Source organism: Budorcas taxicolor, chromosome 5 (assembly GCF_023091745.1).
Source record: "Budorcas taxicolor isolate Tak-1 chromosome 5, Takin1.1, whole genome shotgun sequence".
Classification (NCBI taxonomy): Eukaryota; Metazoa; Chordata; class Mammalia; order Artiodactyla; family Bovidae; genus Budorcas; species Budorcas taxicolor.
Genome location: NC_068914.1, coordinates 1938502 through 1963434, shown reverse-complemented (window position 1 = coordinate 1963434; position 24933 = coordinate 1938502). Strand labels below are relative to the sequence as shown.

At 45.0% G+C, this 24933-nt stretch overlaps 1 protein-coding gene across 7 annotated transcripts in view; it reads left to right on the top strand.

Moving 5' to 3' along the window:
* WASHC2A (WASH complex subunit 2A) overlaps window positions 1-24933 on the top strand; it is a 46413-nt gene that overhangs the window by 14037 nt on the left and 7443 nt on the right. For 6 of the 7 annotated variants that reach the window (XM_052640800.1, XM_052640799.1, XM_052640798.1 and 3 more), the window contains exons 8-24: window positions 412-459; window positions 2196-2300; window positions 2883-2970; window positions 3593-3664; window positions 4344-4462; window positions 5165-5222; window positions 6262-6321; window positions 6684-6860; window positions 8987-9114; window positions 10108-10194; window positions 13452-13553; window positions 15400-15531; window positions 17487-17650; window positions 18241-18343; window positions 20529-20684; window positions 22691-22873; window positions 24692-24820. In XM_052640800.1, the coding sequence (XP_052496760.1) occupies window positions 412-459; window positions 2196-2300; window positions 2883-2970; window positions 3593-3664; window positions 4344-4462; window positions 5165-5222; window positions 6262-6321; window positions 6684-6860; window positions 8987-9114; window positions 10108-10194; window positions 13452-13553; window positions 15400-15531; window positions 17487-17650; window positions 18241-18343; window positions 20529-20684; window positions 22691-22873; window positions 24692-24820 (1911 nt within the window). The remainder of the gene's footprint in view (window positions 1-411; window positions 460-2195; window positions 2301-2882; window positions 2971-3592; window positions 3665-4343; window positions 4463-5164; window positions 5223-6261; window positions 6322-6683; window positions 6861-8986; window positions 9115-10107; window positions 10195-13451; window positions 13554-15399; window positions 15532-17486; window positions 17651-18240; window positions 18344-20528; window positions 20685-22690; window positions 22874-24691; window positions 24821-24933) is intronic. The other variant, XM_052640796.1, reaches the window with a different exon arrangement.

Sequence of the window (24933 nt, the reverse complement as noted above, 5' to 3'; positions counted from 1 at the left end):
ACTCTTTACCTAATGGCTTGTATTAAATACTAATGTTCCCTTCTTGGGCCTGATCAAGTAATGGTTTTACTTAGAAGGAAAATAGAGAATGCAAACCAGTGCAAACTAGATCTTAATAATTTAGCTGATTCCATGTGCAACTCTTAGTCCAGAGGTTAGAAATGATGGGGCAGATTGATAAGAGTGAATTGTCAGAGAGGTTTAAAAGAATATGAAGATGACCTGTAGCTGGAATAGCCCTTGGTGACATTGCCAACTCTCCACCTCGTCTGCACCTTGGTACTGCAGGTGGTGAGTAGTCAGTTTGGAGACCAGTCAGTGGTGGCTGCCCCAGACACTTAGACATGGCATCATTTCTGTACTTCCAAGTAGAGCCAGTGTTAACAAAGCCTTTCTTTTCCCCCCGAAAAGGAGTCAGATGAAGATTTTGCCAATCACAGTGACAGTGATCAAAACCGGGTAAGATGTGTTTATCGAGGTGACTTTTAAACTGTAAGCACAGTATGTAGAATGAATCTATGGTAAAATTGCTTTTGAATGACTTACGGGAAAGTAAGGATTTATTCACATTTATAGATACTCATGTTTCCTTCAGATTTTAAGGTTTTCAGGCTAACTACTTCCTTGTTTATTTTTTCTCAATTTTACTTTATATTTTCTTCATTTTTCTTGGACAACAAGTAAAAAAACAATTGAGAGACAGAGCCTCTAAAATGTTAGCAGCCCATATTGAAATTTTCTTATGAATTCACCTTTCCTATTTTAAAATCTAAGATAATCTTGCAGCAAGGCTAAGGAACACTCAAGAAGTGGAAATCTTATCCTACGGTCTTAGCACTGCTGTCTTAATTTTTATATATCCTTCTAAGGACATGTTCTTTTCGTTAACGCGTAGTTTATTTTTTTGTCATTTCATATTAACTCATCACAAGAATTTCTTTGTTGTTTTAAATAGTCTGTGTAATTTGCTTTGTAAACTTACGTATTTGTTCACCATACATGTATGGTTCTGTTGTAGTCTCTAAATGTGTATGGGAAATAGTTAAGATTCTTACTTTTGCGATAATACTGCGGTCAGAGTTTTCAGTCATAAAAACCCTTTGCCTCTGACCTCTTTCTTAGGAATTAGGTGATCTAACACTACTTGAAACTACTGTTTAATAGACATTCCAGATTAACAGGCGCATAATGATTTTCCCAGAATCTCATCAGCACTGGAATTATGTATGAATTCTGCTACCATAGTGTATGTTCGGCAGTATATTGAGATGATTCCAGTTTGTGTTTCACTTTCCTAATTGAGAAAAAAATTTGCCGAAAAATTTCCAACTATCAGATGAAAGATTCAGCACTTTTCACTCTTGTGTTTCACAAACGTGGCTTGTCTTTATGATTTTCATAATCGGTCCTTCTGGAGAGTGTATGTATTTCTATGGAATTTACTATTAAGATTGATAAATTCAGACAGTTTTTCTAATAATATGGTGATTTAAAAGCATTGGTGCAACTATTTATGTTGTTAGAAATAGACTTTTTTGTGTGCCATTGCTAATCTCAGTGTTCAAAGGATTAAATTCGTTGAAAAAGTGCTCTTAAACGTAGTGATTGGCACAGTTTATTGATTTAAATGTTAAAAAATTTAAAAAACGGAACAGTTTTTACATACAGTGGCTACCTTTGTAAAAATCAGAACTTAACACATAAGGTTAAGTTTGAGCATCTATTCTTCATATCTTTACACTCTCTAGAGATGACGGGTGTTACCGGAAAGCACGTTTCCACGTGTTGTCCTCTGCTTTTACAAACATGCCCGTGTCTGTAGCCGTGCTGTGTGTCAGGGTGGTGAGTCCATTCTGGGTTTATCGCTCGCTGTTGTGTCCCTTGGACAGCCTCGGATGCCTCTCCAGCTGGTACAGCTTATTCTTTTTGACCATTAACGTTTTTATTGAGATAACAGCACACTTACTCAGCTGACTCGTTTCTCCCGTGGTGGGCGTGTTCAGTGTTCACTTTTTGCTGCTGCGCTGAAGGTGGGTTTTGCGCAGGATTTGCTCTTGCACGTTCACTGCTTCGGAACTTGTGGTGAGTTGTTTGCTCTTCCACTTTGAAGGAGAAGTCTGAAGTCTGAGTGGTAGTGTCTCTTTCAGCTTGATGCCCGTATCTGATGCTTATAATCTGGTGGTTTACGCTCTTAGCACACTGCACAGATGAGTGACGAAGAAGAGGACGATGGTTGCGACATTTTTGCTGACTCTGAGAAGGAGGAGGATGCCGAAGACGTTGAAGAAAACTCTAGACCCGTAAGAAGGGCTGTGACCCCCATCGCCTGGCGAGGTTTTAGAGATGATTCCTAGGACTCATTCCTTTTACTGGCATGGATGTTTGTAACTGTCTCATTTTGCGTCATAGCGTTTTTCACTTCATCACTTTGATCAGTAATTCATTTTCACTTTTGGAAATTATAATAGTTGAGCATCCCAAGTTGCCAAACAGGTACCACTTTGTTCTCCAAATATTAAGATTTTGCTAGTTAGATCATTCAATATATATTCACATTCAGAGTTTCAAGATCCTAATACTCCAACCCCCAAGGACCTTGTGGTATTTTTCTTATCTAGATCTTTGAGTATTAAAGTTGAAATATCAAAAAAAAAAAAGGCAGTAAAGAGCATCTCCCTCTGAAGGAACACTGAGGCCTCTTTCTCAGGTGGCCTGTTATAGGGTGCATGTGTTTACATTTATTTAGTTAAACGTATCTTCCCATCGGATCAGTTTCTTTGCCGTTGTTTGCGTAGTTTTGTTAGGTGTCCCAAAATAAACCATACCAGTTAGTCACAACAAATAGTACAAAAAGTGATTCTGTTGGTCTTCCCTGGCTGTAGAAAAGAAGCAGGCCTACATCCTTTGCTGATGAACTGGCAGCTCGGATCAAAGGGGACGCCTCGAGCCGGATGGAAGAGGAGCACACAAGTACGTCGCCTCCTCTGAGAGGCACTCACAGGGCGGTGGGGCCGTCGGGACCGCTCTCTGGGCTTCCCTGAGGGTGGGTTTCCTTGTTTAATTACTAAGACGCAAGAAGCATAAATTGTAGTTCTTATTAGGTTTGCTTTATAGATTCTCTGATAAGCAAACACTGGACCGCCCCCTCCCCCAAGAAAAATGCACATATACACATCTCTGTGAAGTTTCAGGGGATTAATGAATAATGCAGAGAACCATCGGCCCCGGATTAAAAATCCCTGGCTTCATATTTACTCCTGTTTTTTATTTTGACTAAATAAAAATGTAGCATGCAGTATTTTCTAGTGATTTAACAAAGTGGAAAGATTATCAGAAGAATCTTTCAGCAAGTGCAGTCCTGGTATGCACGTGACCTGCTGTGATAGCTGGACCCTTCTGCCTTAAAAAGAGGCACTCCTGAGTGTCCTCTCTGGGTAGGGCGCTGAGTAGGTGCTCAGGTGCAGCAGAGACGCAAAGTTGAATGTCTTGCTCTCATCTTAGGAATTGTGAGGGTGGCGGATGTGTGTGAAGGTTCAGTAGATAAATATTAAGAATAGACTGAGTGTTATTAAACTGTGAAATATTCTTCAAGCCTTATCCCCAGGGGAAGCAAAACCTCAGAAGACGTTGAAAGAGAAGAAGGAAAGGAAAACTCCCTCAGATGGTAAGCCTTTCCCCTCGATCCTCTTCTTTAGGAGGCTCTTGACTCAGGAAGGGGAATATTGCTTCCCTAATTCATTAAAATGCTTCTTTAAAAGCTGGCAGATGAGGTCTGTCTCCGTTCACTTTTAGAGGTGTGGGGAGAAGTGAGTGTGGGTTAAAAATGCTTTAAAGGTTTGATTCACTGGATTTTACAGGGACCATTAGCTGTCTTTCTAGACATTTATAAACTAGGGATTGCTAGCCTTTGTTTCCAGTAAGGAATATTGTGTCAGGCCCTTTCACGTTCAGCAGCAATGTCCATTGTATTTCCTTTGGGGCTGTGTCAACCTGATCTCTCCTAAGTCTGCCCTTCTGTCGCCCAAATTCTGGTGGGACAGGTCTTGATGGCAGCTGAAGCATATACTTGCTTCAGAAGAAATGAGATGAGAGGGATCACCTGCAGAGTTCACTCTGCTCCAGACACGTAAGGGACTTGAGAGTGGGAACCCGAAGAACCTTTTAAGGAATTCGATGGGTTTTTGTCTGAAGGCCCTCAGACCACCAGCATCCAAATAGTGCTTATTACATATGGTTAGACAAACCCCCTGCCAGTTTTGGAGGTATTGTAATGTGGATCCCCAGAATTGGAGTTCCAAACCCATCTTTAATTCTCCATGCAAAGCATTCCCTCTGTTTGCTAGATGAAGAAGATAACTTATTCGCACCCCCGAAGCTGACAGATGAAGACTTCTCGCCGTTTGGTTCTAGAGGCGGCCTGTTCAGTGGAGGGAAGGGACTTTTTGATGATGAGGATGAGGAGGTGAGTCCGCGGTAATCAGTGAAGCTCTCCATAGCTGTGTCATGGGTTTGCAAGGAAGAAATAACTTTCAGTTCCTTTAGTAAGGAAACAGTGGCTTCTTAGTTGGAAGTTGCTTCTACTTTTTATTTTAGGAGATTCTGAACTAAGGATCACAAAGTGAGGAAACACTGTATCTCGATGCCTTTGTTAAGCAGGGAGAGGATGTGAGAGTGTTACCAGTGGAAAACTTGCATTTACTTGCCTAAGTGGCTGTTTCTTGACCTTGTCTTTATCTTCGTCCATGTTTGTATTTAATTTCTCTGTAGACTAAATCGGGCTTCCGCGATGGGTCGGTGGTAAAGAATCTGCCTGCCAGTGCAGGAGATGGGGGTTTGATTCCTGGTCCAGGAAGATACCCTGGAGAAGGAAATGGCAACCCACTTCAGTATCTTTGCCTGGAAAGTCCCATGGACAGAGGATCCTGGAGGGGCTACATGTGGCCACAAAGAGCTGGACATGACTTAGCGGCTGAATAATAACAATAAGACCTAAGCTGTTTCGGGGTCTGATTTCATCATAGTCTTCACTTTGGAACTGATTTTCTGGCAGAACAGTAGATGTGTGTTTTTTAAACTTTATAAGACACTTTTCTTTAGAAATCTTGGAGTACAACTCCGTTTTCCTGTGCTGCTTTGACCTGTGTTCTTAATTTATTATGAGCAGAGTGACCTCTTCACAGAAGCCCCTCGGGATCGGGGAGCCCGAACCCCTGTTAAGGAAGGTGAGTGTGGATTGGGGCTGACTGCGCTGCTTCGTTAGAGATTTCCGGAACTGGCTCCTTCCCACCAGGAGATGGAGCCCCTGAAGTTATCCCCAAACTTTGTTTCTCTGTTAGGCAGGAAGCTGTATGTTCGCCTTCATCTGGTTAAAAGCGGTTCATTTGCACTAATTCGTGTCTTGCAAAAACAAAAAAGCACCATTTGTAAACCCATATCATGATTTTGTCTCTTTCATAGAGAAAACAGAAAAAAGTCAACCAGGGAAAGCACTCTGGCAGTGTTGCGGATATCTTAATGTAATCAAATTCAGTTCAAAGAAACATTTCTGAAATTCTGCATCTGCATTGGAGATCAGTAATTCCTTAGCCCAGTGTACATTAGAATAATATGTGACATTTTTAAGAAGCACACATATGCTATTAAAAAAGTTAAAAATTTTATTCTGTTAGGTCTGTGATAGTCTTGAGAATTGGGAATGAGTTATTTTCAGTGGCTTGGTCTCCCAGGCCAGAAGTCATCAGATTTTGGGCTGCTGTGACGCTGGCTGCCCTGACTGTCTTGAGGGCCCCACTCTCCAGTTTTCAGCGTCTGTGACTTGCCTGCTTTCCTGCTCTCTGTTACTGACTTCGTTCCGGGCACTAATGTCTCAGATACTTGGCTGTTCATTTTTTGCTTGCACATTTTCATTAAATGGGACGGACAGAGTCAGAACCGTTGAGCCCTGCTCGCTCTGCTCCCGCCTCCCCACCTGTGCGCTGCGTTTTCCTGGCCTCGGCAGTCAGCCCCACTGTGACTGTCTGCCCAGAGTCCGTGATCTTCCGTGGGAGTCACAGCCTAGATTGGTTTAACACCAAGAGAAAAGTCATGGTGTCGGTAGTGAAGATAATACTAAGGGATTTGTAAATGGCTTTTTGAGGAAAAATTAGTTTTTGAATGTCTCCTGTTAGCTTTCTGTTATGTTGTACATATTTCAGGAAGGTGCGTTTAGCAAGGAAAGTTGCTTTCTTTGTTGAAATGTTCTCTCTTTGTTCCTCATTTTAGCATCTTCATCCTCTAAACCTGGAAAGAAAATCCCGGCAGGAGCTGTTTCTGTATTTTTAGGTATCGTAACTCAGAGTTTGTTTTTGAGAACTATGTAGTGGTGTTTTGTAACTTTTAATACTGTCCTCTTCAAAGAGCTAACTGGGGAGGAGAATAGGAAGAGCTTCAGAGGGCATCCTCAGAGAGCTGACTTACCTGTGTTAGCTCGTATTCCCTTAGAGACCAGCGGCCTTGGGTTTTTTCCAGTCTGGGGGATAGCTGGTTTTGCCCTGTGGGACATGCATGCTGTTGGGTCCCGTTAATGTGTTTGTGGATGAACTGAAATGACTAGTTCTGGTGGTGGTACTGTTTTTTCTTCCTGTGAGTCAGGAAGCCCACCCACAGCGACTCACAGCTGCTCTGTCCTGTCCTTCCACCCCCAGGGGATACTGACATGTTCGGTGGCGCCTCTGCCCCGGCACTGAAGGAGCCCCAGAAGCACGAGCGGCCCCCTCCAGGGAAAAGCGCGCACGTCCCAGCATCTGCTGGCCTCTTCGATGACGACGACGACGACGACAACGACTTTTTCTTGGCATCCCGTAGCAAACCTCCCAAGACAGGTACTGCTCCAGCCTCTGCTTCAGGGAATGTAGCTGGGTAAAGAACGTTGACCTAAAAAGGCGTGAAGTCCCTCTGGTTCCTCACCTCCTACAGTGCTAGAATCCCTCCTCAGGCATTCGTGTCAGAGGTGTCTCATCTCTGTTTGGTTATGGTGCCTTGGCAGTCTCTGTTTTACGGACCAATCTTTTCTTCTTTAGAAACTAATTACTAGGATTGTCTTCCTCATAGGGAGAAAAATCTGCTCCCCTCTAATAGCTGATCAGGATTCTAGCTTCGACCTTCTCAGCTACCAAGAGAGTTTTGATTGTGCTTTCTTCTGGCGTCCTTAGTACACTGTATGTGAACAGAGCATCTCTGCCAGGTGTTCAGTTCCAGCAAGCCCAGGTGACCTTGGCTTTTCTCGTCTGTGACGGAGTTTTCAGCCCCTTAACCGCTTTGGCACTGTCCTTTCTTCACCCCTCGAGTTTCAGCCATTTCACTCCTGAATTCACTTCTCTGAGTCAGTTGTATAATGAGCAGATGGCTCTCCCAGGACTGTTGTAAAAATGCAGATTCCAGTTGAGTGGGTTTAGGGTGGGGCCCCTGAGCCTCTGTTTCTAACAGGCGCCCTGGTGGGCAGAGATCACTGGCCTGCTCGCTGCGCGTGGACTAGCAGAGAATTTGGTTCGCTGGTTTGTTTTCCGGAAGAGAAAGGCGGACCACTGAGGTGTACACAGCTTCCAGCAACCTGAGCAGAGAGCTCTTTCTCCTAAGGACTGTGGGCCAGGAAGCATCGAGAAGCAGGCTTTTCGACTTCAGCTTATTTTCCAGCAATAAGTGTGGAAGTAAGGATAGCAGCAGAAACGCAAGGGAAATAATGGCCTGCTTTAGGAAGGGTGCAGACTGGACGCATGATGTGCTCACATCAAGGCTCACTGGGATGACAGTGAGTAAAGGCCGCACTGCTTCTCGTGGCTTGGAAGGGGCCTCACTTGCCCCTTAACTGATTTGGAATCACAGGTAAGTGGGCGCCACTTGGCTGGACCTGTTGCTCTCCTGGGACTTTCAGGAACCAGTGCCCTCATTTCAGGGACACACACCTCACACCTCATTCAGTGATGCAGTGCTTGTGGTTGTGAACGGTTGAAAACCACCCAAATAGTCACCAGTAGGGTAAGCTATGTTCCTTCCATTCAGTGGAATTTTGTGAAGCTGTGAAAAAAATTGAAGTTTATCTGTGTTGACATGGGAAGATATGACACCCTAGGTACATGGAAGGAAAATTGCAAATCATAAGATTTTTTTAAAATGATGTTGTTTAGAGCCATGTTTGTGGATTGCTAGAGTTAACATGTTGCTTTATCTTTTGTGGAAATTAGAGGTATGTGCATCAAACTGTTCCTGCTGGCCTTCCCGTTTGGGTGGGCAGGTGGAATTATGGGGGATGTGTCAGTATTTGATTCTGTATAGTTCGGTACTTTTAAAAGATTGCTTATGTCTGGCTGTGCTGGGCCTTCCCTGCTGCTCGTGGGCTTTCTCTAGCTGTGGAGAGCGGTGTGGGGGCTTCTCATTGGGTGGCTTCTCCTGTTGGGAGCACAGGCTCAGTAGCTGTGCCGCACAGGCTTAGCTGTCCTGAAGCATGTGGGATCTTCCCAGACCAGAGGCAGAACCTCTGTCCCCTGCACTGGTAGGAGAATTCTTTACCCCTAGATCTCCAGGGAAGTCCCTGGCTTTTTTTTCCTTGGCTGTGCAGCTTGTGGGATCTTAGTTTTCTGTCCAAGGATTGAACCTGGGTAGCAGAAGGCAGCCCTCACTTCTCAGATTCCTAGAGCGATTGCCTTGTAAATGATCTTTCTGTAGGTCTCTTTTTGCCTTTTATGCCAGTCCAGACTCCTCAAAGCCTGTGCCGCTGCTTGGAGAAGGATGTAAGCCAGATAGTTAAACTGTCTGTCCTGTGTGTTTCATTGGAGCAGCTCTTACGCTCTTTGAAAAATTCCAGCTAGTCCACTTAATATTTCTTTTGTAACGAATTGAGCAATAACATGCTTGTTCTGTTTATTCTTTGAGAGAGAAGAAATTTTCATCTTCGAATTCTGTGGTGGGGTTTTTGACCTTTGTAACTTTATGCTGTGGTCTCTTTCTAAAGACAAAGTCAAACCCACTGCCAGCATCTTTGACGATGAAGAAGGAGATCTGTTCAAAGAAAAAACAGTGGCTTTGCCAGAAGCTACTGTGAATCAGACAGACGAAGATAAAGCGAGAGCAGAAACAAAGGTGAGCAGGAGGGAAGACTATACTGAGGAGTGTGTATATGGGGCGTTTTGTTAATTCATTTGGAGCCCGAAGGAAGTATTGCTTCCTTTCAAGTGTATAGTGACCTGCAGATGTGTAGAGTGTTGAAAGAATACAGCGTGCACCGGAGTAACTACTGCCGCCTAGATTAAGCAGTGTCTGGATTTTGTCTTCCTGAGTGGTTCTAATGGATGTGCTAATTGATGCTTTATCATGTGCAAAAGAATACTGTTTTACTCCTGTCCTTTCTCCTGTGTTTATTAGCTGGGATTCTTCTGAACAGAAGAGCTCGCTCTCCCCCTTCTTCCTTGCCTTTTTCGTCTCATTATAGAATCACGGATGCCCCACTCGTTATCTTATCATCCCTTAACGTTGTTATTTTGCTGATGCTCAGGTTGGCCTGTCTTTGGCGAGCGGGCTGCGTCCCCCTCAGGCTTTACGCTCTGCTTGCTCCTGTCGCTTCCCTTGCTGTCCTGCACGGCTTGGTCGGTCCTCTTTCTGAAGCTCATCATCTCTTGTCGTGTGTGCATATGAGACCCTGGCCTTCCCGCTACCGTCCGCCTGGGTGCCAGCGTTCAGAACTCGGCAGGCTCTTGCACTGGCTGCAGCCGTGCACGCCCCATTCACGCTCTGCATGCTGTGGGCAGTCCGTTCCACACCGACGCCCCCGAGGAGCCCCAAACCGTGGCCCCTGTCCAGGTCCCGTCTGTCCTGAGAAATTCAGTTTACAAGGACTGCTGCTTCCTTCTTTCCTAACACACACCAGGTTTAAACCCTTTCTCGTGGTGCTTCTCTCTTTGCGTCAGTTCTTTATATGCACTTGGTACGTGGCCAGCGTCGATGCTGTTTTCTTTCCTCTGGGGCATGGCCTGCCTTATCTAGCAGAGATTCAGGACAGCTTCTGAACAAACGAGTGAATGAACCCTTATTTCCAGGTTTCTGGTTTGTTAATTCTTTAATTTTTTTTCAACACAGGTTATGCTACCTTCCAGCAAAAATCTCAAGCTCTCATCGGAAACAAAGACTCACAAAGGTTTATTTTCAGATGAGGAGGACTCTGAGGTAAGGAATTCTTTTTCTCAGGTCTGGAAGTTATTTCAAGGATATGACATTGGGAACTATTTCTGATTCAGGATGTCTCAGAGGTGTAAGACTTACTCGGTCAGTACTTTAGTTCTTTCTTTGAAAACAGTGTTTTGAGAACACATGGTATTTGGAAAGCAATGTGTGTACAGTCCTTTCACTGTCGCGTTTAAATCTCGAGCGTCTCTTAGGAGGACAACTCAGGATGCGCCAATTCTAGGCTGTGAGTTGATGCGCAGTGTAATGAGCTGTTTCTCCCAGGACAGAAATACACACACAGCTGCTGCTTTGAGGAGGAATTGGGTATCGTATGAACAGTGGGTATCGTATGCAGTGATACACACACTCTGCGTGTCACTGGAAGTAATAGACTTCCTTCACAGAGAAAGACGTGGACATGGCAGAAATTTACATGTAATTTCAGGAAATTGTGAACTCTGGGTTAGACTCATGTTCTCTTTTTTAAAGCAACACAGCCCTTTCTTTAAGTGGACTGTTGCCAGTGTGTAACATGCAGGAGAGGCGCAGGAAGCATGGCACTCCTCCTGTGTGGCTCTTCTACCTAAACAGACCTCTGGGGCTCTTTGGGGCCCAGGTGAAAACCACTGGGCTGAGTGTAGCTCTTTTCACTTAAAGAACTCATTAACACTATACTGAGTAAACATTGATTCCATGATTAAAAAAATTTTCGAGAGAAGTCTTTGAAACTGTGTTTTTGTCCTATTTGTCTGACTCACGTATTGAAGATTTTCTTCCTGAGGGAATAGTCGTTCTATTTCATGTTTATGATTCATGTAGCTCAGTTTGCAGGGCTTACTTTGCATTGTAGGCTGATGTTTTACAGCATTTGGAAGTTTCTTCATAATCTACCAGACCTTTGCCTAGTTCGCAACATTTCCTAGCTGTCATGTCGAGAGTCCAAAAGATTTTAAAGTTAAAACTGAATATATATTTATTTAAATCACATCCTACTCTCAGGAGGCATGTCAGGTGGTCTGGCAGAGACATTACTTTGCCAACAAAGGTCCATCTAGTCAAACCTTTGGTTTTTCCAGTAGTCATGTATAAATGTGAGGGTTGGACTATAAAGCAAGCTGAGCACCAAAGAATTGATGCTTTTGAACTGTGGTGTTGGAGAAGACTCCTGAGAGTCCTTTGGACTGCAAGGAGATGCAACAAGTCAATCCTAAAGGAAACCAGTCCTGAATATTCATTGGAAGGACTGATGCTGAAGCTGAAACTCCAATACTTTGGCCACCTGATGTGAAGAACTGTCTCATTTGAAAAGACCCTGATGCTGGGAAAGATTGAAGGCAGGAGGAGATGGGGACGACAGAGGATGAGATGGTTGGATGGCATCACCGACTCAGTGGACCTGAGTTTGAGTAAGCTCCAGGAATTGGTGATGGACAGGGAAGCCTGGCATGCTGCAGTCCGTGGGATCGCAAAGAGTTGGACTGACTGACTGAACTGAACTGACTGATATCCCACTCTTATTAGAGGAAAAAGGGGTATAACTACATTAAACAGTGTCACAGGTCCCGTAATTTGGGAATCTAGCTTCTATTTCCATTGTTACATGTGTTTATCTCTCTGATTCTCTGGACAGAAAAAGGAAGTTATTTTCTCAGCATGGTAGGAAATTGATTGGCAAATGCCGGGGTCCAGCCCCCGCAGGATCCAGGGGAACCTGAAGGAAAAACTGCGTCAGCGATTGATTTAGAGAGAGATAAGGAAAGAATGTTGAAGATAAGAAAATAGAGGAGAGAAAGAGGCTGGTATTCCTTGGTTTACATAGAGGACCAATAAAACTCCGAGACAAGAAGTTTGCCCTGTTCACTGAGGCCGCAGGTGCCCTCGGTCTTCTGAGGTAATGAAGATGCAGAACGTCTTCCCGTTCAGGTCTTAGAAACCCGGGCAGATAAGTGAACGCAGGGAGCCTCTATGCTCCAAGGGATCAGCCTGAAAAAAAAAGGGAAGGAGAGGGAGAAAATGATTGATGCGGGGAGACCAAGCTACTTCGGTGAGCGAGGCCCAATAGCTTTATTTTTAAAGGTACTTTTATACGTCGTTTTAGAGGGAAATGAAAGATGCAAAGTCATACAGAGTCAGCCCAAATATTACATCTGTTTTGTCTTTATCGAAACCAGGATTTTTCTGCAAACCTTTCCCATAGACAATGTTGTGTACAGTATCTTCTGGCCTTGGAGGCCTGTGAACATTTTATGACCCTCTTTTGATAAAGGCTTCTCAACCAGAAAACTTATTTTCCCTCAAAGTGTTTTTTCTTTATATTTCTAATCTATGTCAGCCTCAGAAAGTATTAAACAAGTTACATTTCTCAGGGAGCCAAGGTGCAGTGAGTTACAAGAAAGAACCAATTAGCTCAAAAGTCTGATGTGGTTAATTTCAAGGCTACACTTGTTTTTCTTACTTTCCAACTATGTTAACTAATGCACTCCCAGGTGCACAGTGGATAAGAGATATGGGAACTTAGCAACAAGCATTGGCCCAATAATGAAATCCTACATCAGCACTAGCACTACCCTAATAACTTTTAACTCTTTGAAAGGCTCTATGTTTTAGGCTTTCCATGCTTCTCACAGTTGGGAGGATGTAAACAATCATATGTGTAGCTGCAAGAGTCTGGATATACTTGCCAAGCAAGCTATAATGCTAACAGAGGGGTTTTGATCGGAAATATTTCTCTCATGGCCAGGAGACTTATTAGCTATAGCCCTAAGTTAATTTTCTCCAGAGAAAGGTGGTCAGGGATAGCCCCCTGTTAATGTCAGAGTTGGTGAAAGTCATGAAATAGTAAAACAGACAGATTCTGGTTTTGGGGTGGATGCTCGAGAAAGCCTAGGGAGCCCGTTGAGTCCTGAAGCCTTGCCTAACAGTTCTCCTTCACACGACCTTGTCACGGGGGGATCTCCCGGGGCGGCTCCCGGCAGGCAAAGTTCTCCCTGTCCTCTGTCACCCAGGTGGGAGTTTGGCGCCTCTGGGCTCCTGTGAGGCCACCTGGAGTCAGGTGTGGGTCTCTCCCTTCTCTCCTGCACATGGCGAGGACAGAGTCTGATGTGTGTTCCTCAAGGACTGTGACAGCCCGCTTTCCTCTCTGACAAGAGAGACCTGGATGGATGGCATCTGTTGTGCCATAAACTTCAGTATTTTATATCTGATACTTTAAAACTGATACATTTTATTAACCAGGAACTTTAATCTTGACCCAACAGGATTTGTTTTCTTCTCAAAGTGTGAGTAAGCCAAAAGATGCAACTCTGCTGCCTGGCAGACCCCCCAGCTCAGTCTTGCTTTTCGATGATGAAGATGGACAGGTAAACACTGTCACTGCCACACAGGCTAACCGAGTTTTCAGTTAGTAGAAGGCCATTGCCCACGCAGCTTTGCAGCCGGAGGCTCTTACCGTAGAACAGGGCGACGGGAAAGCAGCCAAGCCACCTGAGGCATATGGAGCAAATAGCCTCGGTGTTTATTTCAGTCATTCCCTTCTTAAGTTCTGTAAGAAACGCCGCGGGAAGAAGGAACCACCCCTATGGACCGTTGAACAGGGCCTTTTATTGGGCGGTCGCTCTGGGGCATAACTCCCGGGGGCGGGTAAGCAAGGGAGCCAGCGGGGTAAAGGGAGTCTGTGGGGGAAAAGGAGTCCGCGGAGGAAAAGGAGTCTGCGGAGTCTGCGAGGTGTGAGGGGTGGGGAAGGGGTTTTATAGCCCGGCCCGGGGCTCCCATATAAGGAAGAAAACGCGGGCTCAGCGGTGATTGGTGTCCAAGGGCTCCGTGTCAGCTCCTGATTGGACGGCGAGGGCTTCGTGTCGGCTCCTGATTGGTCGGCTTGGTTGCCGGCCCGTCTCCGGGGTGTGTCTGCAGCTCCCTCTGCTGGGGCATGTCCCGACATGCCCAGGCATGCCTCAACACGCCTGACCTTTCCCTGACCGTTCATCCTGACCTCGCCCTGACCTTTCAAGTTCCCGGCTGCACGGTGGGCAGGCCCTTGGATTTCTTGACCCCGCTCTGTGCAAGACTTTGTAGATTTCACTTGTATAATCTGCCCTTAAGGAATACTTTTTAGGGGATGAAACCCAGTGATCTACAAGAGTGTTTCAGATGAAGTAGGAATAGAGGGGAGAAGACAGCCATGTCCCTGCTTTGCTTTTCTTCCCCACTCTGGATGGGAGAGAAAAGTGGGGGACAGGAATGAGAGGGAAGAAAAACCAAACCTTCGCTCTTACGCAGAATCATGGGGTGGCTGAGCTCACGGGCTCTGGCCCCCGACCCCCATGTTCGTATCCTGGGTCCACCACATGCAGGTCAGCGGCTTTGGGCAAGTGTTGGTAGCGGCCTTCCTGAATCTTCCGTGGCTTGATAGTTCATACCTCACTGTGACGGTTGCAACAGCTGGCGCACAGCCCTTGGCACCGTGCCTGGCACATAGCTCGTGCACGGCAGATGTCAGCTCTGTCTCGGGTGTCCCCAGTGAGTGCCAGTTCGTACTCATGGCCTTTCCTGCCTTTCCACGAGTTCTGTAAAGGTTCCCTCTATCTGATCTTTACACTTAGGACCATTCACCTGTTGTAGTATATTGTTAAGAGTGTTCTCCTGTCTGACCTGGGCTCAGGCCCTTTGATGGTTTTGTTCTCTCTTCCCCAGGAATGTGTCTTTCATAAATGTGAGAGAGTAGAGAAAGCTTCCCGTTTCCTTCTTTTTATTCTTTGCTACGGTCTGTGATTCACAGAAAGGCGCAGGTTGCTGGCTGCGGCAGGGGCTGTACTGTTCTCACACCGTCTGTAGGCTTTGGGCCCTCCTGGTGGGCGTAGAAGGCCCCCCAGGAGGGCCAGACGGAGCCAAGCTCCCCCGTTTCTGTGGCTTGTCTTCTTCTTGTCCCCCTTGTGCTCCCACCCGAGTGTTCTGCCTTTGAATCCTGTCCCACGTCTATGACTGAATACAGTTAGGGAAGACGGTGAGCTGTTGCTGAAGGGTTATACAGAAGAGAGAAGTGCCATTTACTAGCACTGCAGGATTTCTTCTCCCCAAAGATGTTATATATATTTTTTTCACTTGACTGGAGACTTACTCTCTCATGATTTAACGCAAGAGAATATCTAGTTTTCTGTTTCATGTGTTCAAAGTTGTCATACTCTTTTGCCCTCCCCCCTTTATTTCTAGGATAATCTTTTTGATACTCCAGCTGCTAAGAAGCAGACATCGGCTCTACTGACTCAGAGCCAAAAGAAAGCAAAGCCCTCTGAGCCTCCCAAAAAGAAAGCATCTGCCTTACTGTTCAGCAGTGATGAGGAGGTGGGTGGAAATTTATCTCCTGGTGAGGAGTAGGGGATGGTTAGATGGATTTAAGAGTTATGGCTGTCCTAAACATCTTCTCCCTAGTGTAGATCTAGTGAAGTCTGGCCACTAAAGACTATATTCACAAAACTGTCATTCTATTCTTGAAGAAAGATGTTTATTACAGTACATTAACGTAAGGGTAATCTTTTCAGAATGCTTGGGCATAAAGTGAGTATGGTCCTCAGATTTATAATACATACTTATCCAAATGAATTAGGGCTTATTCCACTTTGTTAAATGATCGCTGTGTTTCATTGATCAAGGACTGTAGCTCGGCAAGGCAGGAGTGGCTTATGCTGGTTTCGGCTCGCTCCTTTTCTGTAAGAGTCTTCACAGGATTGCCATTTGGTATCTGGATTTTACATATTGTTGGAGCCAGTGGAGAATACAGTTTAGCAGCTGTTCAGATATAGCTGTGTAGAAAAAGACTAAGTATAATCATAATAAAAACTGTGAGCATTAAGAATCTTATTTCATAATAATTACTGTTTTAACATTGTTGTTGAGTTTTGAGGGTAAGATACAGATATATAAATCATAGACATGTTCAGTTTTTTATTGAAAGAAACTTAAAATGATACAACATAATTTGCTTTTTCTACTCAAACCTGTGAACGCTGATGGATTTTCCTTTTTTTTTTTTTTATTCTTTCTAGCATTGTTAGTGGGTGGTTCTCCCGTAGTAATGGCCAACCACCATTTGAATTTTCTATCGTATTGCAGTTCAGGGAAAATAAGAATGCCAGCTAAAGTAGGGAGCAATAGTACCTGCAGAGTAAAGATGAACAGGCTTCCATTATAGAAAAGCAGCTTGACGTTGGCTGCCGTTGAGGTCATGTGGAACCTGAGAGAGGACTGGTCCCGGATTCCACCCCTGGGGTTCTGAATTAACTGGGGGATGACCCATCAGTGGAGTTTTCTGAAGCTCATTTGGGGGTTCTGGCTTGTGGTCAGTGTTGAGTCTGACTTCTTTAGGGAAGTACTTCTCAAACTGTAACTTGTGAAGAAGTCACTGGATAGACTATTAACAAAGGCAGATTCTGATTCGAAAGGTCTGGGGGTAGAACCTGAGACTCTATATAACAGCAGCTGCTGCTTTACAAAACCCACTTGGATTTGTAAAGCTCTAAACTCCAGAGACCAAAGGACCACTTCAGCACGTGCTCAGGAGATCCTTGATTTGAAGGGGTGAGCATAGCCAGGTGGGGTTTCCTTAAATGCTTTCTGAAGGCCAGATTCAGAATTTTGTGATAAGGATCACTTGCAGATTTCGTTGTGTCTTATTTACATTGTGTGAGCTTTTTTTTTTCCCCCTTTTAGTTTGGCTGAGTCAGGTCTTAGTTGAGCGTGTGGGATCTTTAGTTACAGCTTGCAGATTCTCAGTTGCGGCACGTGGGGTCTAGCTCCCTGACCAGGGATCGACCTGGGCTCTCTGTGTTGGGAGTCTGGAGTCTTAGCCACTGCCAAGGGAAATCTCAGGGAAATCCCCTGCATGAGCTTTTTATGCATTTTTTTCCCCAGCTTACTTTGGAATTTTAAAATTTTTTAATTCAAATATCATTCTCCTCTAAAGTTGAGAGTTCTTGAGTGTTTTTTAAACATTCTTGTTCCTTCTCATTTCCCTTCGTAATTAATTTTGATCTCTAAAGTAGAGAAGATCTCTTATCCTAACACAGAGAGAGAGAGTGTGGTAGGCAGTGATGGAGGGAGACGCCAGCAGGCCTGTGAGCGCAGTGGGCCTCGCTGTCTAGACTTGAGTTCAGAGAAAAGCCTCGTACGTGAACTTGCCTCAGAAGTGGCACCCTTAGTGTACATGCGGCTTGGTTTACCCAACGGGGATTTTATTCTATTTTCCTGGTTTCTTAACCTGAGTTGCCAGAGGACTTTTAACACGTATTTTATCTTTTAAGGACCAGTGGCATATTACTGACTCACAGACCACCTCGACATCTGACAAGTCTAAAGGAGAACTTAGGGACACTGAGACCACCCACCAGGAGGTAAAGGCCGTGAAAAAGACCAGCCTCTTTGAGGAGGATGACGAGGATGACCTGTTTGCTGTTGCCAAGGACAGGTGAGACAGTCCTTGTAAGAAACCATTTCGTCCGTGTCTGGTGACGGGTGAAGGTGTTTGATGAGCAAGATGTCAGTTTCTGGGGGTGACCTGCTGACCCTCCATCACCTGGTGATGGTCCCAGCGAGAAGGTCTGTGGTTTCCACTTGCACGGTGTTCCCCTTTGGCACTGTGAAGTGTTTTTCTTCATAGGTTCTTACCTGATTTCTTCTGCTTATCTCTGCATGGCTTATGGGATCTTCATTTCCCAGCCAGGGATGGAACCCACGCTCCCTGCATTGGAAGCGTGGAGTCTTAACCGCTAGGCTGCCAGGGAAGCACTCTCTCTCTTTTTTTTTTTCTTTTTTAACCTTAAAATATTGTTTTTCCTAAGTTTGTTAGGGGTTTAAGTGTAATTTGTTTTTTCCCCGGGATACCCTAAAGAATGTGAAGTTTTGTCCAAATTACTTAAGTTTGTCACTTGGATAGAAACGCACCTGTGTAAGGTCAGCGATTGACTTGGTGGTAGGTGGGTTCCTGTAGGTATGGCCTGGAAAGAATACTGTATTTGTAAAATCACATTTGCCTCCAACTGGACTCTGTTTGTACAGCCAGAAGAAGGCCCAGAGAGCGTCACTGCTGTTCGAGGACGACGGTGGCAGCGGAAGCTCTCTGCTCGGCTCTCCTCCCGCATCTGCTGCTCCTGCAGCCACGGTATCCCTAACCTCTTAGCCCAGGAAGCATCCTTGGGATGACGCTACGTGAATACTGACGGTTCCCTCAGTGAGGTCCTAAAACCGAACCTTGGAGCCTGAGTCTTGTGGAAAAACTCCTTTGCCTGACTTTAGAGATCTTCCGACGGAGAAGGCGATGGCACCCCACTCCAGTACTTTTGCCTGGAAAATCCCATGGACGGAGGAGCCTGGTGGGCTGCAGTCCATGGGGTCATGACTGAGCAACTTCACTTTCACTTTTCACTTTCATGCATTGGAGAAGGAAATGGCAGCCCACTCCAGTGTTCTTGCCTGGAGAATCCCAGGGATGGCAGAGCCTTGGGTGGGCTGCTGTCTGTGGGCTCGCACAGAGTCAGATACGACTGAAGTGATTTAGCAGCAGCAGCAGAGATCTTCTGATAATGGTATTTTACAGGTGAAGTACACGTGCAAAGCCTGGAGAAAAGCATCACACAGCCCTTCAGTGTGAGCTGTAGGCGTCTGAGTCTCAGGGGAGACCAGGGAACAGCACCGTTGCCCCCGCCGGGGGAACTGCTGGGCTTAGTCCCAGTGGCATGGAATTCTGCGAACGCTAGGCCAGGCCAGTTAATGTACAGGTTATCCCTTATAAGAGCAAGTTTCAAGTACTAACAGTTTGGTCCTGGATTATAATTATTCACTATCATTATTAATAGTAAATAAGTGAAAAAGGAAGGAAATTCTGACACAGGCTACAACATGGATGAAGCTTGAGGACACAGTGCTGAGTGAAATCAGTCACAAAAAGACAAATGCTGTATGATCGTTCTTACATGGGGTACTTAGGGTGGTCAGATCCACGGAAAGAGTAGAATGGTGGTTACCAGGGCCTGGAGCGTGGTGGAGAGGGGAATGGGGACTCGTCTAATGGGTAGAGAGTTGGTTTTGGCAGATGAAAAAATACTGGAGGTTGGTTTTACAATAATGTGGATATACTTAATAGTACTGAACTCTCCACTTAGAAATGATTAAGATGGTAAATTTTGTGTTTTTTTTCTTAAATCAACATTAAAGTTTTTTTCAAAAGTTGGTAATAGTATGTGATAAGAAAAGTCCATTAATTAGTGCCTAGCTAGTCTAAATAGCTTTCAGCAATTATGTATAAATGGCATTACTACCATGATCACTTGAGCTAAAAAATTAGCAAGTCTTCATGTTAATTATATCAAAAGGAGTATTAAAGGACGAGAGGATGGTGGCATTATGGTAGTATTTGTGCTGAGCTTGTGCCGAGCCCTTACTTGGTATAAAACACTGTGAATAGCTAGAGAAACGTAACTGCGTGATCCTTTCAAACGAATGGATAAAGATGCATGACAGCTCTCAGGGTAAGTCAGGAAAGCAGTAAAGGCTAGGTATAGATATAAATATTCTTACCAACGAAGCAACTGGTAGCTTACCAAAGAGAACGGGGAACCTGTATGGGTGACACCTGAGCTGAGCCTTGCTGGAACGATGAAGAGGATTTGCATCTCCAGACTGGGGATCAGGCGTGGAAGTTTACAGTAGGTGTCCGGAAGAGTGAGGGTTGAGGAGGTGCAGGTAGATGCGGGTCTGAAGAGGAGCCTGTTGATGGGATGTTGAGGGTTTGATTAATAGAAACCTATGCACGTTTGGGATGGGAAACGGAGTAACCTGGTAGGTGTTTTGTTTTAGCAAGTCGGCTCTGGGTGATGACACATTGCTGAAATGTGTAGGGAGGGAGGGAGGGAGGCAGAGAGGAGAGACTGATGATCGTCTGGTAGCAGAGGTTACAGTCTACTTGGTGGCGCGCGCAAGGGGTTAACAGACACAGGCGTCAGCTAGACTCTGGCGGCAGAAACTGCCTGCGGTGTGAGACCGTGGTAGGCCTGCTCCTGCCTGTCCGCGCCCCTTTACTCTCCTGTCCTATCTCTCCTGACCCCAGCGTTCAGCTAGGAACCCTGAAGAGGAGCGCACGTTTGTCGCCTTCTGTGCGTGGCCATGCTTGTCAGGCACGCGCTCTTTGTTTTCAGCCTCACCGAGAGTCATGCAGGGTCTTGGCTCCCTGGCCAGGGTTCGGAGCTGTGCCCCCTGCGTGGAGGCCCAGGGTCCTAACCGCTGGACGGCCAGGGAAGCCCCTTTCCTTTGGCTTGTTTTGAGGATATCATTTACTCCTCTTTTGACAGAAAAGAGAGACTGTCCCTGAAGTACCGCCTTTGCTGTTCAGTGATGAAGAAGAAGAGGCGGCGCAGTCTGGAGTGAAACCTGCAGCTAAGAAGGCTGAGAGTGCCAAGGGGACCTCAGAATTTGTGAGAACTCCTGTGGTCAAGGAGCCAGGAAAGGTGGACTCTTTTTCTTGTATCATCTGTTATTTTTGTCTCTCAGATGTTCTTGTAAAACCCATACATGTACGCGCTTACCCTTACATTTTCCTGCCACAGAAAATGATGACTCAGTTGTTGCAAATTCTGAGAACACTGAAAGCCCGGAGAAGGAGATGCCTGATCTCCCCGTCCCCGGAGGTCTCGGCGCCGCGCGCACCTCTGTGCTCTTTCCTAGGCACGTGTGTGCACACCGTGACGGGCGTGTCCCGATTGTGTCACTGTGTCAGTGCCGTTTGCCTTTCTCTGTCTCGGCTCTTTCTTCGTTTCGGTTTTCTCTCTGCACATTGTTCTTTTCGATTCGTTCTTATTCGGTTCTCTGTAGTCCGTTTCCCCTTGCTTTCTTTGAGTTTCCACTTGTACTTGAATTATAGTGACAGCTTTTTAAAAAAAATATTAACTAAAATCCACACTTTATTCAGATTTCTTTAGTTTTTAACCTGATACACTCCCTTTTTCTCCAGGATATCACATTTACTGTGACAACTTTTAAGAAAATTTTCATTTTCATTGACCAGTCTTTGATGCTATTGCCTGTGAGTTACAGAGTGAAGCGAATTGTTTCTTCCGCATTCGCTTTCTTCTCCTGGGATGTCTGTCCTCTCTTACGGGAGGCCTGTGAATAAGACTGCTGGCCGCATCTGGGAATCTGCAGTTCGTTAGTCTCTCCCTTTCCTCTCACTGGTAGCTTTTCTCCGCTGTGTGCAGTCAGCTCTCCTCTAGGACCTACGTGAAGAAATGTCGCGAACGCTTTTCCTGTTGCGGCTCCTTGGGGCTGCCGTGACGCGAGCGTTCTCTCTGTACCTGAGTCGTGCGGCATTCTCTCCTCCTCATCTCCATGTGGCCTTTCCTGCGGCGCTGCCGCCCACTTTCCCCTGAATTCCAGCTGCTGTCGCGGTGCTGCCTCCCCTCCTTGAAGCTAAGCGCCTGAAGGGTTGGGGCCACACTCGTTCTGCCATCCGTGGCATCTGTGAGAGTGCTTGGTGCAGTGCCTTGCACCAAGTAGCCACGTTCAAACTCACCTGCTTTATTTAAAGGAGCATGTTTTCTTCAGTTTAACCACTGTGAAATTAGGATGCACCTCACAATTGATGGCATGTTTAATTAGAAGCTGTCCCTTTTTTTTCTTGGCAGTTCATACAGGAACGGTGGTTATTCTAATCAGTGGTATCTTGCCTGAAACGTGGTGCTTGTTGAACGAATAAATGCTGCATTTTACGATTATTTTAGAGATTCTTCTAGTTGCGCAATATAGTAAAAGCTTTCTGCAATTTAAGCGTCCAGTTCCGTCAGTTAGATTCCGCCCTTGGAGTTATGTGTTCGTTATTAGGGTCCAGTTCCACCAGTTAGATTCCGCCCTTGGAGTTACGTGTTCGTTATTAGGGTCCAGTTCCACCAGTTAGATTCCGCCCTTGGAGTTGTGTGTTCGTTATTAGGGTCCAGTTCCACCAGTTAGATTCCGCCCTTGGAGTTGTGTGTTCGTTATTAGGGTCCAGTTCCACCAGTTAGATTCCGCCCTTGGAGTTGTGTGTTCGTTATTAGGGACACATGATCCTTTTGCAGTGATTGGCTTTTGTGCTCCATCTGTGACTTTGAAGTCATTTGTAGCGCATGAGCAAGCTGTGTGATTCAGGGTTATAACTGATAATGTGTCTTGGTTGGATGGAGTTACACATACAGGTTTTAAACTGTATGTATAAAAAATCATCTCTTTTTGGAAAAACAATCTTTGCTTGGAAAAATCATCCTTGATTGCGAACTATCTGTTCTAGGCTCTCCGCTAGAGTGACTCAAGAATTGGCCCGAGTGTTTTGTCACCTAGGAGTAAGTGCGATTAGGTGTCGTGCCCGGAAACAAGCAGACATGCTAGTAACTGAATTAGTGAGGAGCTGGGTAGGCCCCACCATAGTGTTTGTGTTTTCAGATGTTACTCGCTTTTTCCCTTACCTTACTATTTCCGTTTTCAGGAAGGATCTTTGAATGCACCTACTCAGGAAACAGCCAAGAACTCTGATTTGTTTTCTTCATCGTCCCCATTGGACAAAGGGCCTAAAAGTAGAACCAAAACGGTTCTTAGCTTATTTGATGAGGAGGAGGATAAACCAGAAGATCAAAGCAGCTTCCAGGCTCTGAAAAAGGAAGTAGGAAAGGTGAGCCAAGGCTCTGAAGGTCAAGCCTTCAGAAGGATGATAGTGTCTCATTTCAGTGTCAGTTCCGTGACGTGAGTTGCTGGATCATGCAGGACTCCGGTTTCTTCACATTCTCAGCCTCACCGTTGCTGACTTCTTTGATGGCCAAATGCTGGTGAGGATGTGGAGAAGCGGGTGCCCTCATTCACTGCTGATGGGAAGGTGAAATGGTGCTGCCGCTTCAGACATCAGTTTGGTGCTTCCTCAGATTCTTGAATAGCAAGAGTTACCATGTGACCTAGCAGTTCCACTCCAAGGTGTAGATCCAAGAGAAGTGAAAACATGTGTTCATGCAAAACCTTGAATGTGACGTTCCTAACAGGTATTACTCATAATGGCCAAAAGATGGAACCAGCTCAACTGTCCATCAGCTGATGAACGGATAGACACAATGTGTTACAGCTGTCCGAGAGAATGTTCTCTGGCAATAGAGTAAATTATTAACACATGCTTCAACACAGATGAGCCTTGAAAACGTGTTGAATGAAGAAGCCGGGGCGGGGGGAGGGGCAAAAACCCACATTATTATATGAATTCATTTATTTGAAATGTCCTGAATGGGCAGATCCATTGTGATGGAAAGCATTACATGAGTGGTTCCTGCATGTGGGGAAAGAAGTGGACAGAGATGGAGAGTGAGTGCTGGTAGGTTTGGAGGTTCTTTTTCGGATGGTGAGAATGTTCTAAACTTAGATTGTGGTGGTATTTGCACAACTCTGTGAATATACTATAAACCATTGAATTACACACTTTAAGTAGGTGAATTTTATCTCAGCAGAGGTGTTAAAAAAAAGAAAATCTATGGCGATGGGCCATAGATTGCCAGGACTTCTTGTAAATCAAACTGAGGATATAGCCCAACAACAAATGTTTAGTGAATTTTTCATTATACTAGTAGGATAGCCTTGTTTATAAATGAGAGCTGCACGTAGTAAATGTAATAATGTGCTGTATTTTCTTCCCCTCTCTCACTTTGTACGATTTTGTATGTAAATTCCAGATATGAAACTTTTAGTGTTAGTTGCTGTTACACTAACTTTTATGTGTAATCAGTAATCATTAGTTAATTTTAATGAGACACATTTTGTCAGAAATGAGTGTTTTTGTTTGTTTCTATCTGTTTGTGATACTAAAGAATGAAGGAAGAATTTCAGAATGTGAGGTCTGGGGCATTATAGTATCAAAACAAGTAATGTGAGTAGTAAATTTGGAAATGTCAGATACCCTAGCAAACAGAGAGAACTTGTTGGAATCTGAAGGTAATGAGGTGGAATGTGGATGGACGAAGTGGAAGGCTGGCGGGTCCACTGAGCCCGGTATTTGGCCTCAGATGCTGGTAAGCAGAAGTTAGGTGAATGTGCTTGACCACCTGTGACCTTCTGATACTAAATCACCTGCTGTCTCTTCTTCCCTTTGGGAATGAGATAGAAAGAACTTGTTTTAATTTTGTATTTTCATTCCTAAAATGTTCCTCAGTATAGAACTAAAGATTGATGGTAAATAACAATTCAGATACCACACAAAGGTTGGAAGATCATCTTCCCAGATTATGTGTGTTTCACCTGTTTTTATAAGCATACTCTCCACTGTTTCTGGTATCTCCTGAGTGTTCTGTTCTGGGGATGTGTCGTTCCCTTCGTGATGGACGCTCAGCTTGTGTCCAACCTCTGGACACTATAAACAGAGCCGCAGGGGACATCTTTTGTCTAATCTTTATATCTGTGTTATTTCTTTGGATAAATCCCTGGGAGTCTATACATGACCTTCCCTCTTTCCTAGAGTCCTGATCCTGGTACCCGCCCCAAGAGCACAGGTGTCTTTCAGGATGAAGAGCTCCTTTTTAGTCACAAGCTCCAAAAGGACAACGACCCAGATGTTGACCTTTTTTCTGGCACCAAAAAATCCAGGGTCAGTTCCAAGTGGTTCTCCACAACATAGCTTTGTTATTGTATTAAGCGTCACTTCTGCGGCTCACCTGACTCTGTAAACTGGTTTTGTTCTGGATGTTGAACTTGAGTTTT